The 18,458-nt window shown below is 43.1% G+C and overlaps 1 protein-coding gene across 2 annotated transcripts; it reads right to left on the reverse strand.

Moving 5' to 3' along the window:
• Nucleotides 1–1,261: 1,261 nt before the first annotated feature.
• LOC115168323 (lethal(3)malignant brain tumor-like protein 1) lies at nt 1,262–18,357 on the reverse strand. 2 transcript variants are annotated; one of them, XM_029723478.1, is made up of 22 exons: nt 18,239–18,357; nt 17,169–17,331; nt 16,797–16,978; nt 15,794–15,917; nt 11,663–11,828; nt 11,271–11,406; nt 11,031–11,067; nt 10,830–10,921; nt 10,580–10,684; nt 10,201–10,336; nt 9,898–9,989; nt 9,638–9,789; nt 9,438–9,514; nt 9,235–9,320; nt 8,924–9,034; nt 3,899–4,040; nt 3,690–3,789; nt 3,358–3,558; nt 3,196–3,245; nt 2,834–2,991; nt 2,318–2,380; nt 1,262–2,155 (listed from the first exon to the last, which is right to left on the reverse strand). In XM_029723478.1, the coding sequence occupies exons 2-22, from the start codon at nt 17,308–17,310 to the stop codon at nt 2,021–2,023; spliced, it is 2,487 nt and encodes an 828-aa protein (XP_029579338.1). In that variant the 5' UTR covers nt 17,311–17,331; nt 18,239–18,357; the 3' UTR covers nt 1,262–2,020. The 2 variants fall into 2 exon arrangements, with proteins under 2 accessions (XP_029579338.1, XP_029579337.1); XM_029723477.1 differs by lacking the exon at nt 18,239–18,357 and adding an exon at nt 18,133–18,222.
• Between the last annotated feature and the right edge of the window lie 101 nt (nt 18,358–18,458).

The following is an 18,458-nucleotide window of genomic DNA, read 5'->3' on the forward strand; positions in this document are numbered from 1 at the left end:
AAGGGCACCTATTGGTAAAAACAAAACAAAACAATAAGACATTGAATGTCCCTTTGAGCATGGTTACACTTTGAGCATTAATCCCTTTGAGCATTAATTACACTTTGGATGGTGTATCAATATACTGAGTCACTACAAAGATACAGGCATCCTTACTCAGTTGCCGGAGAGGAAGGAAACCGCGCAGGGATTTCACCATGAGGCCAATGGTGACTTTAAAGCAGTTACAGAGTTTAATGGCTGTGATAGGAGAAAACTGAGGATGGATCAACAACATTGTAGTTACTCCACAATACTAACCTAATTGACAGACTGAAAAGAAGGAAGCCTGTACAGAATAAATAATATTCCCAAACATGCCTCCTGTTTGCGACAAGGCACTAAAGTCATACTGCAAAAAATGTGGCAAAGCAATACAAATTTTGTCCTGAGTACAAAGTGTTGTGTTTGGGGCAAATCCAACACAACACATTACTGAATACCACTCTCCATATTTTCAAGCATGGCGGTGGCTGCATCATGTTATGGGTATGCTTGTAATTGTTAAGGACTGGGGAATTTTTCAGAAAAAAAAACCCGGAATGAAGCTAAGCACAGGCAAAATCCTAGAGGAAAACCTTGTTCAGTCTGTTTTCCACCAGACACTGGGAGATGAAGTCACTTTTCAGCAGGACAATAAACACAAGGCTAAATATACACTGGAGTTGCTTACCAAGAAAGCAGTGAATATTCCTGAGTGGACGAGTTACAGTTTTGTCTTAAATCTGCTTGAAAATCTATGGCAAGACTTAAAATGGTTGTTTAGCAATGATCAAGAACCAATTTGACAGAGCTTGAAATTATTTTTTAAAGAATAATGGGTAAATATTGTACAATCCAAAAGCTCACAGCTGTAATCACTGCCAAAAGTGATGTATTGACTCAGGGGTGTGAATACTTATGTAAATAACATATTTCTGTATTTCAAGTTTAATACACAAAATTCTATTTAATCCATTTTGAATTCAGTCTGTAACACAACAAAATGTAGAATAAGTCAAGGGGTATGAATACTTTCTGAAGGCACTGTACGTACATATAACTAGGAATAATATGACTATGAAACAGGATTAATAAACAGTAGCAGCAGCTTATGTGATGAGTCAAAAAAGTAGCGCTTGCCGTATGCACTACCCTCTGCGCAGACACAATTTAATAAAGATCAAGTATTTTGAATTGAACTTACTTCATCATCACCAATCAACTGAAGTCAAGACAAGTAAGAGATTGAATTGGACATTTATTTGTACATATGGAATGAACGATTTTGATCGAAGAATATCGTGACACAGTTTGCCCACCAGAGAGAAATATAGCTATAGGAATCCTGGAGCCCTTGTAAGATTATATTTAAAAACAGTGCATAAACCTACATAAAATATAAAAATGATTCAAAACAATAAATCCCAAGGATATCTTGATATTTCTGACTGAAAATGTAAACCTTTCAAATGTTCCAAACAAAGTTCCTATTTTGAAACATGATTTTGAATTTATCTCATGTAAGATCAATACTTGAGAAACTTTAAACCTTTTCTGGTCTTAGAAACTGTCCATATGCTGTATCTAGTGACCAAGTATAGGAACAGCAGCATAAAATCCCCCTGGATTTCAAATCTGTGACAAGAAATTGCAGTAAAACATCATCCCACATAAATAATTCCATATATTTTGCATAAATGACAAAAGTTTATCTTTCGACGCTCCTTACACTTTCAGGTAAGATTTTACCAATTTTATTGCACGAGCAGTGAAGCAACCTTATAAAAACATTTGCTTACACTTTTTCCCAGTTTTTTTCTTTATTTTTCTCAGTTCTGTCCCCATCTCTTTTCCACTCTCACCCCACTTTCATCTCTCAGCCCCCTCCTGTTCTCTCTCTGATGGGTACTGAACACCAAACACATAACAGGGGTAGGGTTCTGGATGATTTTGGCACATGATGATTAGTCGCGGAGTCTCTGGCCGAGTGGGGACAGGATCACTTGAGGCCTTCGTCAATACTCTTGAACATTAAAATGGCGTTGGAGATCTTGAGGGCGGGACCAAGTTTGATGTTCATGATTTTGACGATGTCAGTTTGTGTCAGTAATAGGAAGGCCTCCCCGTCAATCATCTGAGGAGAAATATACAAGAAACTCAATCACAGGAATATAAAAAACAAAACAACAATAGAGGACAACAGAATGCAACTTAAATGACTTAACTTAGCTGTTCTAAACGGGCTCTTGTTTGTTTCATTACTTCATACTTAATTATCAATTAACATTGTACTCACTTCCTCTTTGAAGACACAGGCTTGTTCTTCACAACCAGTCAGTTTCTGGACAAATCCAAAGACCTGTTACACAGAACACAAAGAGTTATCAATGTACTCTGATTCACCCGTTTGTTGAAGCCAAAAGATAAATAGGGGTAAGTGCAGGGGTTAAAGCAAGTCGATCTCAGCTTGAGGGCCGCATCAGGATTTCAAAATTCCACGGAGGGCCGCACAGATTTTTTACGACCGATGTGTTTGTCAAAATCCATTTACGTGCCAGAAAAGGGGCAGTTATTTACATTTTAGTCATTTAGCAGACGCTGTTATGCAGAGCGATTTACAGTAAGTAGTGAGTGCATCCATTTTATTTGAAAAGGTTCATTATAGGTTCATTATCTTGTCTACATACGTTTTGTCTAGTTTTAGCTGTTCAGGTGTGGCCCGGAGTGTTTTTATTTATTCTTAACCCAAAATCATAATCCCCCCCTCAGTGATGGAGAACTTTAACCTCTGGGTGAGTTTTACAGCTCTCACCTCCTCCACGGTCCATGCTGCCACCTGTGTAGCATGGATGCCCTGGACGCCCGGCAGCAGTTTGCAGTGTTGCTCCCAGCACAGAGACAGGGTTCGGTCCGGGTGGGCCGACAGGGCAGACATGAACAGAGACGGGCACATACCCTCTGTGGCTATCGCTGCAACACAGGAAAACACATACAAATACGTCAGCACACACAAAATCACACATATTAACGCATGTAACACATACACACAGAATACTGTATATAGGATGCAGTAAACTCATACTGAGGCTATATATAATCAGAGTGTGGCCATAGACATAAATGGATACAGTTTGTATGTGTACTGTGTGCAGAGCATAAAACTGTGATACTCACTCTGGTAACCTCTATGCTGGCTTTTTCTATACTTTGGGGGACGACCAATCCTGATAATAGAGAAAGAGAGAAACTGGTGAGAAGGGGGCTACAGTAGCAGAGGTTACAGCAATATACCACTACGACTATAACAGCCTTAGCCACTGTTAACATGAGGCTTACCTGCCATGGTACCGGGACTTTTTGGTCCTTTGGCCAAAGATTAAGATGTTCCGCTTGGCTCCGCTCCCCTCTGTATCTGATAGGTCGGTTTTGAGTCTGCCCTGGTTTCGCTCAGCCAATGGGCAGCCTGACAGACAGTGATGCGCTGTGAACCGCCCAGTCACATGACCCGAGCCATCACATCCAGGCGTCGGACACTTCCTGTTTCAAAAAGTAGGTTTGACTTCGTTATAACATCATGATAACATATTCATAAGGTTGGTATGGAACACATCTACTCACATTTACTGCTTCATAGGCATTTCAGAGACCTGTTTCTGGTGCCTACTGACCTGTGATGGAAGCTGTACTTGGTGGATCTGGAGTGGCTGATTACTTTGCAAGGCATGGAGGAGAAACTGGACTGGCCTGTGGTTGCAGGTTCCCTGGGGTCTTATTAAAACACACACACAAACAAACACAGAGCTCAACGTCATCAAACCGAACATGTAAGCACTCATATCAAGGTGAAGTAGAGTCAGAGAAATATGGTATCTGTTACCAAGGTGTTGGGTTTTGTTGGACTCAGGGGGTGGGATTTTTAGCGGGTGACCCGTACTCTCACACCAGCCGACCGGGTGGGTGTCAGGGTGGTCAGAGTCCATCCACTCATCATACATATGACTCCAGCCATCAAAATGGATCTGTGGGAGTATGACCTAGTTACGGGAGTGTAGTAGTGGCACTGGCACATACAACCGCAAGACACACGCACGCACAGCAGGGATGCGCAGATTGACTCATAACCTGTAGTCCCCACGTTATATCCACAGGCGGGCGGGTTTAGGGTCATGAAATATTGTGTGGAAGAAGGGCTGGTAACAAAAAAAAGACACTGTATAAAACAAAACCATTATTGTATCATTCATATCTATAGGCTACTTTGAGGTTTTTCTTTCGTTCTTTTTTATCTGCCATTAGAGCATAAGTCTAAGCTTTAGGGACTAACGAGCGCCAAATACACGGCAATCCCCAAATGCTTTTGGGAACTTGGCAATAAAAACCATGCGCAAGGCGACAATTTAGGAAATTGTTTGACATTTTTTGTTTAAGAAAAACATTAGGATACTGTTCAATAGACCTAAATATTCAATAAATAAATTAAGAAATGTTGAAGAAAAACGTCATTGTTCAAGAGAAAAAAAGGGAACTGTACAGCGCATTGTCTATATACAGTTGAAGTCGGAAGTTTACATACACCTTGGCCAAATACATTTAAACTCCGTTTTTCACAATTTCTGATATTTAAACCTAGTACAAATTCCCTGTCTTAGGTCAGTTAGGATCACCACTTTATTTGAAGAATGTGAAATGTCAGAATAAGAGTAAAGAGAATGATTTATTTCAGCTTTTATTTCTTTCATCACAATCCCAGTGGGTCAGAAGTTTACATACACTCAATTAGTATTTGGTAGCATTGCCTTTTTAGGCTGGGTTTCTGTACAGCACTTTGAGATTTCAGCTGATGTACGAAGGGCTATATAAATAAATTTGATTTGATTTGATTTAAATTGTTTAACTTGGGTCAAACGTTTCAGGTAGCCTTCCACAAGCTTCCCACAATAAGTTGGGGGAATTTTGGCCCATTCCTCCTGACAGAGCTGGTGTAACCGAGTCAGGTTTGTAGGCCTCCTTGCTCGCACACACATTTTCAGTTCTGCCCACAAATTTTCTATAAGATTGAGGTCAGGGCTTTGTGATGGATGGCCACTCCAATACCTTGACGTTGTTGTCCTTAAGCCATTTTGCCACAACTCTGGAAGTATGCTTGGGGTCATTGTCCATTTGGAAGACCCATTTGCGACCAAGCTTTAACTTCCTGACTGATGTCGAGATGTTGCTTCAATATATCCACATAATGTCCTTCCTCATGATGACATCTATTTTGAGAAGTGCACCAGTCCCTCCTGCAGCAAAGCACCCCCACAACATGATGCTGCCACCCCCGTGCTTCACGGTTGGGATGGTGTTCTTCGGCTTGCAAGCCTCCCCCTTTTTCCTCCAAACATAACGATGATCATTATGGCCAAACAGTTCTATTTTTGTTTCATCAGACCAGAGGACATTTCTCCAAAAAGTACGATCTTTGTCTGCGTGTGCAGTTGCAAACCATAGTCTGGCTTTTTTAATCCCGGTTTTGGAGCAGTGGCTTCTTCCTTGCTCAGCGGCCTTTCAGGTCATGTCGAGATAGGACTCGTTTTACTGTGGATATAGATACTTTTGTTGCTGTTTCCTCCAGCATCTTCACAAGGTCCTTTGCTGTTGTTCTGGGATTGATTTGCACTTTTCACACCAAAGCACGTTCATCTCTAGGAGACAGAATGCATCTCCTTCCTGAGTGGTATGACGGCTGCGTGGTCCCATGGTGTTTATACTTGCGTACTATTGTTTGTACAGATGAACGTGGTACCTTCAGGCATTTGGAAATTGCTCCCAAGGATGAACCAGACTTGTGGAGGTCTACAATTTTTTTCTGAGGTCTTGGATGATTTCTTTTGATTTTCCCATGATGTCAAGCAAAGAGGCACTGAGTTTGAAGGTAGGCCTTGAAATAGATCCACAGGTACACCTCCAATTGACTCAAATTATGTCAATTAGCCTATCAGAAGCTTCTAAAGCCATGACATCATATTCTGGAATTTTCCAAGCTGTTTAAAGGCACAGACAACTTAGTGCATGTAAACTTCTGACCCACTGGAATTGTGATACAGTGAATTATAAGTGAAATAATCTGTCTGTAAACGATTGTTGGAAAACTTACTTGTGTCATGCACAAAGTAGATGTCCTAACCGACTTGCCAAAACTATAGTTTGTTAACAAGAAATGTGTGGAGTGGTTGAAAAAGTGTATGTAAACTTCCGACTTCAACTGTATGTGGGTTAGGGTTGAGTGCGGGCCTCAGATTTTCACTTTATCACATACACTGAGTATACCAAAAATGAGGAACACCTTCCTAATATTGAGTTCCTCCCCTCAGAACTCAACAAGGTGCCGAAAGCGTTCCACAGGGATGCTGGCCCATGTTGACTCCAATGCTTCACACAGTTCTGTCAAATTGGCTGGATGTCCTTTGGGTGGTAGAGCATTCTTGATACACACGGGAAACTGTTGAGCGTGAAAAACCCAGCAGCGTTGCAGTTCTTCACACAAACCGGTGCACCAGGGACCTACTACCATACACCATTCAAACGCACTTATATAGTTTTGTCTTGCCCATTCACCCTCTGAATGGCACATATACACAATCCATGTCTCAATTGTCTCAAGGCTTAAAAATCCTTCTTTAACCGGTCTCCTCCCCTTCATCTACACTGATTGAAGTGTATTTAACAAGTGACATCAATATGGGATCATACAGTGCATTCGGAAAGTATTCAGACCTCTTGACTTTTTCCAGATTCTGATAGGTTACAGCCTTATTCTAAAATGTATTTAATTCAAAAGTGTCCTCAATCTGCACAAAATACCCCATTATGACAAAACTAAAACAGGTTTTTAGAAAGTTTTGCAAATGTATATATAAAAAAAAAAGAATTAAAAAAAATAATATATTTTACCTTTATTTAACTAGGCAAGTCAGTTAACAAATTCTTATTTTCAATGACGGCCTAGGAACAGTGGGTTAACTGCCTTGTTCAGGGGCAGAACGACAGATTTTTACCTTGTCAGCTCAGGGATTCAATCTTGCAACCTTTCGTTTACTAGTCCAACACTAACCACTACGCTACCTGCCACCCGGCACAGCCAGAAGAGGACTGTCCACCCCTCAGAGCCTGCTTCCTCTCTAGGTGTCTTCCTAGGTTCCGGCCTTTCTAGGGAGTTTTTCCTAGCCACCGTGCTTCTACATCTGCATTGCTTGCTGTTTGGGGTTTTAGGCTAGGTTTCTGTACAGCACTTTGTGACATCAGCTGATGTAAAAAGGGCTTTATAAATACATTTGATGGAATTGTATTAATTATTTACATAAGTATTCAGACCCTTTTCTATGAGACTCGAAATTGAGCTCAGGTACATCCTGCTTCAATTGATCATCCTTGAGATGTTTCTACAACTTCCTTGGAGTCCACCTGTGGTAAATTCAATTGATTTGACTTGATATGGAAAGGCACACACATTTCTATATAAGGTCCCACAGTTTACAGTGCATGTCAGAGCAAAAACCAAGCCAAGGAATTGTCGGTAGAACTCAGAGACAGGATTGTGTCAAGGCACATAGCTGGGTAAGGGTGCCAAAATATGTCTGCAGCATTGAAGGTCCTCAAGACCACAGTGCCGCCATTATTCTTGAATGGAAGAAGTGTGGAACCACCAAGTCACTTCCTAGAGCTGGTCACCCGGCCAAACTGAGCAATCGGGGTAGAAGGGCCTTGGTCAGGGATGTGACCAAGAACCCGATGGTCGCCTTGACAGAGCTACAGAGTTCCTCTTTGGAGATGGGAGAAACTTCCAGAAGGATAACCATCTCTAGAGCACTTCACCAATCAGGCCATAATGGTAGAGTGGCCAGACGGAAGCCCCTCCTCAGTAAAAGGCACATGACAGCCCACTTGGAGTTTACCAAAAGGCACCTAAAGGACTCTGACCATGAGAAACAAGATTCTCTGGTCTGATGAAACCAAGATTGAACTCTTTGGCCTGAATGCCAAGTGTCACGTCTGGAGGAAACCTGGCACCATCCCTACGGTGAAGCATGGTGGTGGCAGCATCATGCTGTGGGGATTTCATTCGGAGCTAGGGACTGGGAGACTAGTCAGGATCGAGGGAAAGATGAACGAAGCAAAGTACAGAGAGATGCTTGATGAAAACCTGCTCCAGAGCGCTCAGGACCTCAGACTGGGGCTAAGGTTCATCTTCCAACAGGACAACGACCCTAAGCACACAGCCAAGACAACGCAGGAGTGGCTTCGGGACAATTCTCAATGTCCTTGAGTTGCCCAGTCAGATTCCGGACTTGAATCCGATCAAACATCTCTGGAGAGACCTGAAAATAGCTGTGCAGTGACACTCTCCATCCAACCTGACAGAGCTTGACAGGATCTACAGAGAAGAATGGGATAAACTCCCCAAATACAGGTGTGCCAAGCTTCTAGCGTCATAACTAAGAAGACTCAAGGCTGTAAACGCTGCCAAAGTTGCTTCAACAAAGTACTGAATAAAGGGTGTGAATACTTATGTAAATGTGATATTTCCGGGTTTTTTTTTATAAATACATGTGCAAAAAAGTTTTTGCATTGTCATTATGGGGTATTGCGTGTAGATCGATGAGGGAACTTTTTTTTTTAATGAAATTGTATCAGGCTGTAACGTAACAAAGTGTGTAAAAAGTCAAGGGGTCTGAATACTTTCCGAATGCACTGTATCCTTCACCTGGATTCACCTGGTCAGTTTATGTCATGGCAATAGCAGCTTAATGTTTTGTACACTCAGTGTATAGTCGGACAGTTGCGGAAGGGTTATTTGCAATTGCAGGTGGGTGATCAAACAGCTGACCCGTGCATCCCTAACACACACACACTACTGGTTGACCTTAATGCGGTGGGTGTCGACCTCCTCCACTGTGGCCACCCGGATCAGGCCGGGGCTCCTTTTGTCCACCACCTCCAGCTTCATCTGAGCCTGGAAGCAATGGGCAGGACGCTGCAGAGGGGAGGGTCACATCATCATCACACAGCGCCACTTAACCTCAAATCAGTCCCTATAGTTAATCTAATTTCAACTCATTACCTCATAACAGTAATTATGTTCACAACTACACTTTACCCCACCAAAAAGGATTCAAGTCAAATAAAATGTATTCACCCATGTTCATGACATTGCAACAAGTCTTATGTACTCACCACTTTAAAGGCCTCAGCAGACACGGCGGTAGAGCCAGTCTCGTCGAGGTACCTTGGCCAGGAGAACCTGCCTGGGTCTGGGTAATCTGACAGGACAGACGGGGCACATGGGATCTAGCTCATAGGTGTGTGTGAAATTCCACTGCATTCCTTATAGTTCACTTATTAGACCTATAGTCATATCTTAGAACTTTGTCAGTCACCTTGAGGCGGCGTGAGGGGGAGGCTCCTCTCTTGGCACCAGCCAATAGGATGGATGTATGGACTGCTGGCATCACACCTGGATGGGATAATGCAACATCAACCAATCAGATTAGAATTTAAATCATGGCATCATGGCTAGTAAATCAACACTGTTCATAATTTAGAGAAGCCATGAAAAGGACATGAAAAATGGCCTCACCAGTAGTCGTACGTGTCGTCCCAGTTATCAAAGTGAACCAGGAAGCGGTCGTCCACCACGTCAGTCACGGTCGCCACGCAAATGAGAGAGGGGTTCATGCGGTCGACTGCCTCCAGCTTCATGCCCACCTCAAAACCACACTCCGTATCCGTCTGACCAGGGGGCCACCAACACAAACACACCACATTAGCCGCTTACAGTTACTTACTTCAGGCAGATGCATACCACTGATTGAGGATAAGAGTCGGGCTTAGACTTACTCTTCCAGGGCTGGCAAACACCTCTTTAGGGGCAACTTGTGCTTTACTCATTTTCAGGTAGCTGGCCCAAGAGAACTCCTCCTCTTTGCAGCCTGTGGCACAAACAGACACAAACATATGATGTGGACATTTTCCTGGACCACTGCTCCAATAAGGACATTCTCATTAGTTACTTTATGAATTACATACTTTAGATGCTTGGGCGAATGATCTGCGCCACATTCAAAATGTGAACATAAAACTAATCAGTGTCCAAAGTGCAGCCCAACCCCAACCCCAAACCAAAGCCCAGTGTACTCTTATCTTTGGGGGTGTAGAGTTTGTGTCCAGTGCTCTCACACCATCCCGCCGGGTGGATGTCGGGGCAGTTGGCATTTACCCAGAAGTCATGACAGTCTGAGTAGCCGTCAAAATGGAGACGCAGCCTGTAGCCACAAACCTACAGACAGGAGAAGACAGACAGGAGTCAAACCATGTCTCCCCAAGTCTCTCTCCGTGTCCTTCCCCAGTTATGTGGATTCCTCTCTTCCTGTCTCTTCCTTTATATCTCTCTGTGATTCATCAAAGTGTTTCAGTCAGGGTGTGTAGTGTGTATGAAGCAAAGCAGTCAGGACAGGGAGAGAGGTAGAAGCAAACCTCAAAGAGCATGCGACTGTAGGTTGAGCAGCGATGCACACAGTACCTCAGCCACAGTCAGAACAAAGTACATGGAGGGGTGCTGGGGGTCGATGCCCTCTAACTTCATGCCCTGGCGGAAGCTGCTTTTGCACTGCGGGACTCTCTGAGACTGAAAATACAGGGGGCATAGTGAGAAAAGCAGTCATACATACATGCATGGACGCCCACATGCCCACTCACACCCACTTTAATTTGCAAAGAATATCAACTTTTGTTCTCTCATTTAGTATGTACCCAAAGAGAATAAAACCCACCTCTTGAAAGAGTTTGGCCGGAGCTGCCACTGCTTTGGTCTCCTCCAGATACTGTCCCCATGTCCACAGACCAATATGGACTTCAACAGCACCTGTTGTGCACAGACAGAAAACACAACATAAACCTTATGGGAGTTCTGACACAAAAGAAATATGACTTGAATATAAATATTTTTTATATACAATTTAGCTGATTCTTACCTGCTTTGTTGTGTCTGCTTTCTGTCTTCAAGTAATCCTAGAACCACAAATACAACACACAGATTTACGACAACAAAGACCTAGTGCCTACACTATGAATGGTCGTACTGAACAAAAGAATGTATTGATGCATAACATCATCACGTACATGTGAGATCATTTACTTATTACAACAACAAAATACACTACTAAATTGTGCACGCTTTATGTGGGATGAAGTGACACTCGAGCCTTTCCCACCATTCCATCCAGCTCAGATTCTTCCTCTGACAGACTCAGGTAGTCCTTCCTCTTCCTCTTCTTCATGGGTTTCAGCAGCTCCGGGTCCAGAGATGCTACCCTGCCCCCGGGAATCTTATCTGTGCCTCCTCCCCTCCTAAGTGACAGATAAGAGAATAGTTGAGTCCACTACAAAGCTTTGCCTTAGGCTACCTATGACCCACGTTACATCTTCTGCATGGTGGTTAATATCTTCCTGTAGTTTGTTTGTTTTGTGTCTGAGCATCCACAGTATGCTTATGATGGTTCCTTGATTTTAATTTAGCATGAATTGCACTTTCTATGGTAAAATGATGTTTTCATAAAACATTAACTTTCTAAAGTGTGGAAAGGCTTCAGTCTTCAGTACTTACTTGTCAGTCATAGGCTCCCTGCGTAGCTGCTCTGGGTAGGTTCTCTGTGCCATAGGATCACAGCTCTCCTGTTGTCCTGGCCCTCCCTGGGTCTTAGGCTCAATCTTGATGGGCCTCTCTTGTTCCACAGCCACACCACCCACAGAGCTGAGAGGAGACACCATATCTACAATAGAATCAAATCAAATTTTATTTGTCACATGCGCTGAATACAACAGGTATTCGGCGCTTGTAAGTAAGCATACCTTGAAATGCTTGCTTACAAACCCTTAACCAACAATGCTGAATTTGTTTTAAAGTAAAACAATATTTGCTATTAGAATATTTAAATACAAAATAAAATAAAATAAAGTAAGAAAAAAGTAATAACGAGGATATACAGTACATTTGGGAAGTATTCAGACCCCTTGACTTTTTCCACATTTTGTTACTGTAGAAAAGGCCCATGGAGTTGGTGGAATAATCCTTTAATTCATTGCCACTTACTCAGCTGGGCCAGGGGCGCTTTAATTAGGTCAGGTGGAAATGTCCGACAGATCTCCACTCCATAAAAGGAGGAAATCGCCATCGCCTGATCGCGCTGCTTTCTCTTCCTTCGCTCTGTCTAATCCAGAAGTTCTGTGCGTCCATGAATCCACACTACTCAGTAAATATACCATGTTATGGTTAAAGGAATTCCTGCCTCAGTCTCATCCATTCCTCTGTCACCTGACCCGTGACCACCTGTTCACCCTCACTGTCAATCATCCTACCTGTCCAGCTACCCACACAGATTCTACTAATCTTTCAGTTACGTTACAGTCTTATTCTAAAATGGATGAAATCGTTTTTTCCCCTCATCAATCTACACACAATACCCCATAATGAAAAAGCAAAATCAGGTTTTTAGATATTTTTGCAAATGTATTAAAAATAAACTGAAATATCGCATATACATAAGTATTCAGATCCTTTACTCAGTACTTTGGCAGTGTTTACAGCCTCGAGTTTTCTTGGGTATGACACTACAAGCTTGGCACACCTGTATTTGGGAAGTTTCTCCCATTCTTCTCTGCAGATCCTCTCAAGCTCTGTCAGGTTGGATGGGGAGCATTGCTGCACAGCTATTTTCAGGTCTTTCCAGAGACGTTCAATCGGATTCATGTCCGGGCTCTGGCTGGGCCACTCAAGGACATTCAGAGACTTGTCCAAAAGCAACTCCTGCGTTATTTTGGCTGTGTGCTTAGGGTGGTTGTCCTGTTGGAAGGTGAAACTTAGCCCCAGTCTGAGGTCCTGAGCTCTCTGGAGCAGGTTTTCATCAAGGATCTTTTTGTACTTTGCTCCCTTCATCTTTCCCTTGATCCTGACAAGTCTCCCAGTCTTGCCGCTGAAAAACATCCCCACAGCATGATGCTGCCACCACCATGCTTCACCGTAGGGATGGTGGCAGGTTTCCTCCAGAAGTGACGCTTGGCATTCAGGCCATAGAGTTCAAGCTTGGTTTCATCAGACCAGAGAATCTTGTTTCTCATGGTCTGAGAGTCCTTTAGGTGCCTTTTGTCAAACTCCAAGCGGGCTGTCATGTGCCTTTTACTGAGGAGTGGCTTCCGTCAGGCCACTCTACCATAAAGGCCTGATTGGTGGAGTGTTGCAGAGATGGTTGTCCTTCTGGAAGGTTCTCCCATCTCCACAGAGGAACACTGGAGCTCTGTCATTTTGACCATTGGGTTCTTGGTCACCTCCCTGACCAAGGCCCTTCTCCACCGATTGCTCAGTTTGGCTGGTCGGCCAGCTCTAGGAAGAGTCTTTGTGGTTCCAAACTTCTTCCATTTTAGAATGATGGAGGCCAATGTGTCTTGGGGACCTACAATGCTGCAGACATTGTTGGTACCCTTTCCCAGATCTGTGCCTCAACACAATCCTGTCTTGGAGCTCTATGGACAATTCCTTCGACCTCATGGCTTGGTTTTTGCTCTGACATGCACTGTCAGCTGTGGTACCTTATATAGAAAGGTGTGTGCCTTTCCATATTAAGTCCAATCAATTGAATTTACCACAGGTGGACTCCAATCAAGTTGTAGAAACATCTCAAGGATGATCAATGGAAAAAGGATGCACCTGAGCTCAATTTTGAGTCTCATAGCAAAGTGTCTGAATACTTATGTAAATAAGTGATTTCTGTTTTTGTTTTTTTATGCATTTGCAAAAAAAAACTGAAAAAAAGTTTTTGCTTTGTCATTATGGGGTATTGTGTGTAGATTGATGAGGGGGAGAAAACAAATCTATTTTAGAATAAGGCTGTTATGTAACAAAATGTGGTAAAAGTCAAGGGGTCTGAATACTTTCCGAATGCACTGTATACAGGGGGTATCGGTACAGAGTCAATGTACGGTGGCACAGGTTAGTTGAGATAATTGAGGTAATATGTATATGTAGTTAGGGGTAAAGCGACTATGTGTAACAGTGTAGGTTCCGTCCCTCTCTTCGCCCCAACCTGGGCTCGAACCAGGGACCCTTGCACACATCAACAACTGACACCCCACGAAGCATCGTTACCCATCGCGCCACAAAAGCCGCGGCCCTTGCCACGCAAGGGGAAACCCTACTTCAAGTCTCAGAGCGAGTGATGTCACTGATTGAAATGCTATTAGCGCGCACCACCACTAACTAACTAGCCATTTCACATCGGTTACATATGCATAGATAATAAACAGCGAGTCGCAGCAGCGGAAAAAAGGGGGTCAATACAAATAGTCCAGGTACCCATTTGACTGTTTAGCAGTCTAATGGCTTGGGGGTAGAATCTGTTAAGGAGCCCTTTGGACCTAGACATGGTTCTCCGGAACCGCTTCCTGTGCGGTAACAGAGAGAGCAGTCTATGACTAGAGTGGCTGGAGTCTGACAATTTCTAGGGCCTTCCTCTGACACTGCCTGGTATAGAGGTCCTGGATGGCAGGAAGCTTGGCCCCAGTGATGTACTGGGCCGTAACCACTACCCTCTGTAGCGCCTTGCGGTCGGTTGCCGAGCAGTTGCCAAATCAAGCGGGGATACAACCAGTCAGGAATCTCTCGATGGTGCAGCTGTATAACTTTTTGAGGATCTGAGGACCCATGCCAAATCTTTTTAGTTTCCTGAGGGGTAATAGGTGTTGTCGTGCCATCTTCAAGACTGACTTGATGTGTTTGGACCATGATAGTTTGTTAGTGATGTGGACGACAAGGAACTTGAAGCTCTCGACCCACTCCACTACAGCCGACCCACTCCACTACAGCCCTGTCGATGTGAATGGAGTCGTGGGTGAACAGGGAGTACAGGAGGGGACTAAACACTTCCCCTGAGGGGCCCCGTGTCGAGGGTCAGGGTGGCAGATGCGTTGTTGCCTACCCTTACCACCTGGGGGCGGCCCGTCAGGAACTCCAGGATCCAGTTGCAGAGGGAGGTGTTTAGTCCCAGGGTCCTTAGCTTAGTAATAGTTTTGAGGGCACTATGGTGTTGAACACTGAGCTGTAGTCAATGAATAGCATTCTCACGTAGGTGTTCCTTTTGTCCAGGCAGGAAAGGGCAGTGTGGAGTGCATTGGAGATCGCGTCATCCGTGGATCTGTTGAGGCGGTATTGAGGTGGGTATAGGGTTTCTGGGATGATGGTGTTAATGTGAGCCATGACCAGCCTTTAAAAGCACTTAATGGCTACAGACGTGAGTGCTACGGGTCGGTAGTCATTTAGGCAGGTTACCATGGCGTTCTTGGGCACAGGGACTATGGTGGTCTGCTTGAAACATGTAGGTATTACAGACTCGGTCAGGGATAGGTTGAAAATGTCAGTGAAGACACTTGACAGTTGGTCAGCGCATGCTCGCAGTACCTGTCCGGTAATCCATCTGGCCCTGTGGCCTTGTGAATGTTGACCTGATTAAAGGTCTTACTCACATCGGCTGCGGAGAGAGTGATCACACAGTCGGAGGCATTATATCAGGTTGGGATTAGGAAAGGATTGCATACAGTATAGCAAATAGTTTTTGAGGATATTTCTGGAATTAAATATGAGTTGTGAACTTGCTAGTTCACTAGCTAGATCATTTCCATTAGGATTTAGTTAAGGGACTGTTCATCTGCAGAAAAACACAGAAATTCCTAATTTCCAGTAGCCTACCTGTTTTGTTAGTTGGCCTGTTTATGGAGTCAGGTATTTTCCCAGACACCATTACTGCTGGTTCAGCACTGCTGATTTTCCCTTGGCTGATCATCTCCAGTGTTCCACAGTCACTCACACAGAACTGAAAAATACACATACTGTATTTCAACCATGTGCATAGACAACCTGGACTCAGGGGCAAATCCAGGACACTCCAAATTATTATGACATGTTATGTTTTGTATGCATTCATTTGTGGATGTCCATTTCATAATTTCTTTATTTTTATTTTACCTTTATTTAACTAGGCAAGTCAGTTAAGAACAAATTCTTATTTTCAATGTCGGCCTAGGAACAGTGGGTTAACTGCCTTGTTCAGGGGCAGAACAACAGATTTTTACCTTGTCAGCTTGGGGATTCGATCTAGCAACCTCTCGGTAACTAACCCAACACTCTAACCACTAGGCTACCTGCCGTATTATATGTTACTAATGACAATTTGTATGAAATGTTACGAATTTGTAGAATATGTTACAAATTAAAATTCATACAATATGTTATACATTTGCAAAATGTATGATGTTATGAATTCCAATTTGTTGTGGCTAACGTTAGCTAGGTGGCTAACATTAGTTTGGCTAGGGGGTAAGGATAAAAGGTTAGCTAACATGCTAAGAAGTTGCAAAGTAGCAAAAAGTATTAAGTAGTTGCTAATTAGCTAAAGTTGTCCATGATGAATTTTGAACAAGCAACCTTTGGGTTGCTAAACATTCGCTTTATGCGCCAAACCAACCAACCACCCACCTTACTTACGTTTTTGCCCTAAGTAACCTTCTGTCTTGTCTTATGTAACCATACCGAACTGAACATATTATTCTAATTTCAGTGTTCCGGATTTACATATACTATGTTACGTCTATTCTATGAGACCAGGCTGGCTGGCCTCTTTACTCCAACAATGCTTAATACTAGAGAACCCTATGCTTATAATAACATACAATGGCCATCAGATGTCATTCACCTTAAGGTTGCTGCTGGGTAAGATGGCCATCCCTTCTTTCCACTCCAGTACATGGACGATGCTACAGGTTCCCCCAACCTGGGGGGCTAGAGTGGGGTTTTCCACCTCTCCAGCTGTGGCTCCATTATCTGCCTCAGCAGCACCCGGAGAGACCTCCACCTTCTGTGTACTGGGAACAGGGGCTGGGGAGAGAGGGGCCAGTCTTCTAAGTTCTGAGCGAATGTGATATGTAGCTGCGTGAAACTAGTAGGGTAGTATGTACCCCCCTCTGTTTTGTCTAAACTTAGGACACTGTGCAGCATATCTCTGAGTTGAAGAATGTTCAGGGTGCAATACATTAGTTCCAGGAGATTCATGGTGGCCTTATCTCACCTGGCAGGATGAGTGCTGTGGTGGTCTGTGGGTGTGTCTTCTTCAACAGGCTGTCATTGGAGGAGAGGGCATCACTGGAGTCAGTGGGAGGATTGGGATCTGCTTCTTTGGCTGAAACGTCCAGCTCCACTTTGGCACTCATGGCAGACTTCACTTACTGCCTCTGAAAAAAAGATGTCAGTTTAACCATCACAATTTCACATATTTATTAGGATTAGAATGACAGCTGAAGTGACATTGGAATATAGAGTGCTATGGGTCCTGAATGCCAGAAAGGTTACAGGATTCAGATGTATTCCCCATATTATGCATCCCCTGCATCCAGTCTTGTTCTCTATTACCACTAAACAGCTAAATACATTGGACAATTTCCTGTACAGATATGTTGCCATTCTTCTCATTTTATCAATAATAATGCTGTGTTTCTCTGCATTGTGAGGAAACGTTAAAAATGTAATTATTGAATTTTAGTCTCACTTGACAGCATCGGTGATAAAGTACATTCAAGGAATGATTTCTTTTAAAATAATTTCATTGAGCTATGACCTTTCTGTAATTTGACAACGCTCCTCTTCGAATAACAAGGGAAAGTAGAGCCACAAAGCAAAATAATTATATTATTAATTTAACAAAAACACAGCAATTCAGCAGTAAAATGGCGGAGGATCAGAAATCCTTGAAGCTATTTGAGAAGAAAAAAAAAAAAAAACTACAATTTGTGAAAATGTAAAAAAAAAAATCCTGGCAAGATTTCGACTGAATGACATCGTTTCATGACATTCAGGCGAGAAAAATAAAATCCCTATTATGTTGCAGACCGTTAGTTCTCTGGAAACCTGATGTAGGCTATCGAATGACAGAATATATTGAATTCTTAAATGATTTGCGATACCAAATAGCTTTATGACTAATTATGTTCATGCATGCTGGATGTCAACCGCAAGAAAATGACAAATTCTCTTACCATCTGCAAGCGTTATAGTTTCAGGATTCTGTAGCGCTTATTGCAGGCACGTCAAAGCAATATACATGCATATTAGCTGATCAATTTGGGACTAAATTTAGCTTACCAGCGGTTTCTTCTTGCGGGTCAGAATCTTAAAGTCACGCATGCGCAGCTCACGCTACAGCGGACCAAATGCATCGCTTCAATTCCATGAGTTAAATAACCTCCCAAAATGTTTATAATGTCAACCACAACCTCTCCCCACCGCGCGTCAAGGAAACAATTATATTACTCAATTTCACTGTCAATCATAATGTTCATTGACTGTTTTTGGCCCAAACGTC

Source organism: Salmo trutta, chromosome 30 (assembly GCF_901001165.1).
Source record: "Salmo trutta chromosome 30, fSalTru1.1, whole genome shotgun sequence".
Classification (NCBI taxonomy): Eukaryota; Metazoa; Chordata; class Actinopteri; order Salmoniformes; family Salmonidae; genus Salmo; species Salmo trutta.

What these genes read in the sequence shown, in the direction of transcription:
- LOC115168323 (XM_029723478.1), bottom strand. Translation starts at nt 17,310, where the DNA reads ATGAGTGCCAAAGTGGAGCTGGACGTTTCAGCCAAAGAAGCAGATCCC. An exon ending in AGGGAGCCTATGACTGACAA is followed by an intron (nt 11,407 to 11,662) that starts GTAAGTACTGAA and finishes TCTGTCACTTAG; the next exon opens with GAGGGGAGGAGGCACAGATA. An exon ending in CCCCCTCACGCCGCCTCAAG is followed by an intron (nt 9,321 to 9,437) that starts GTGACTGACAAA and finishes CTGTCCTGTCAG; the next exon opens with ATTACCCAGACCCAGGCAGG.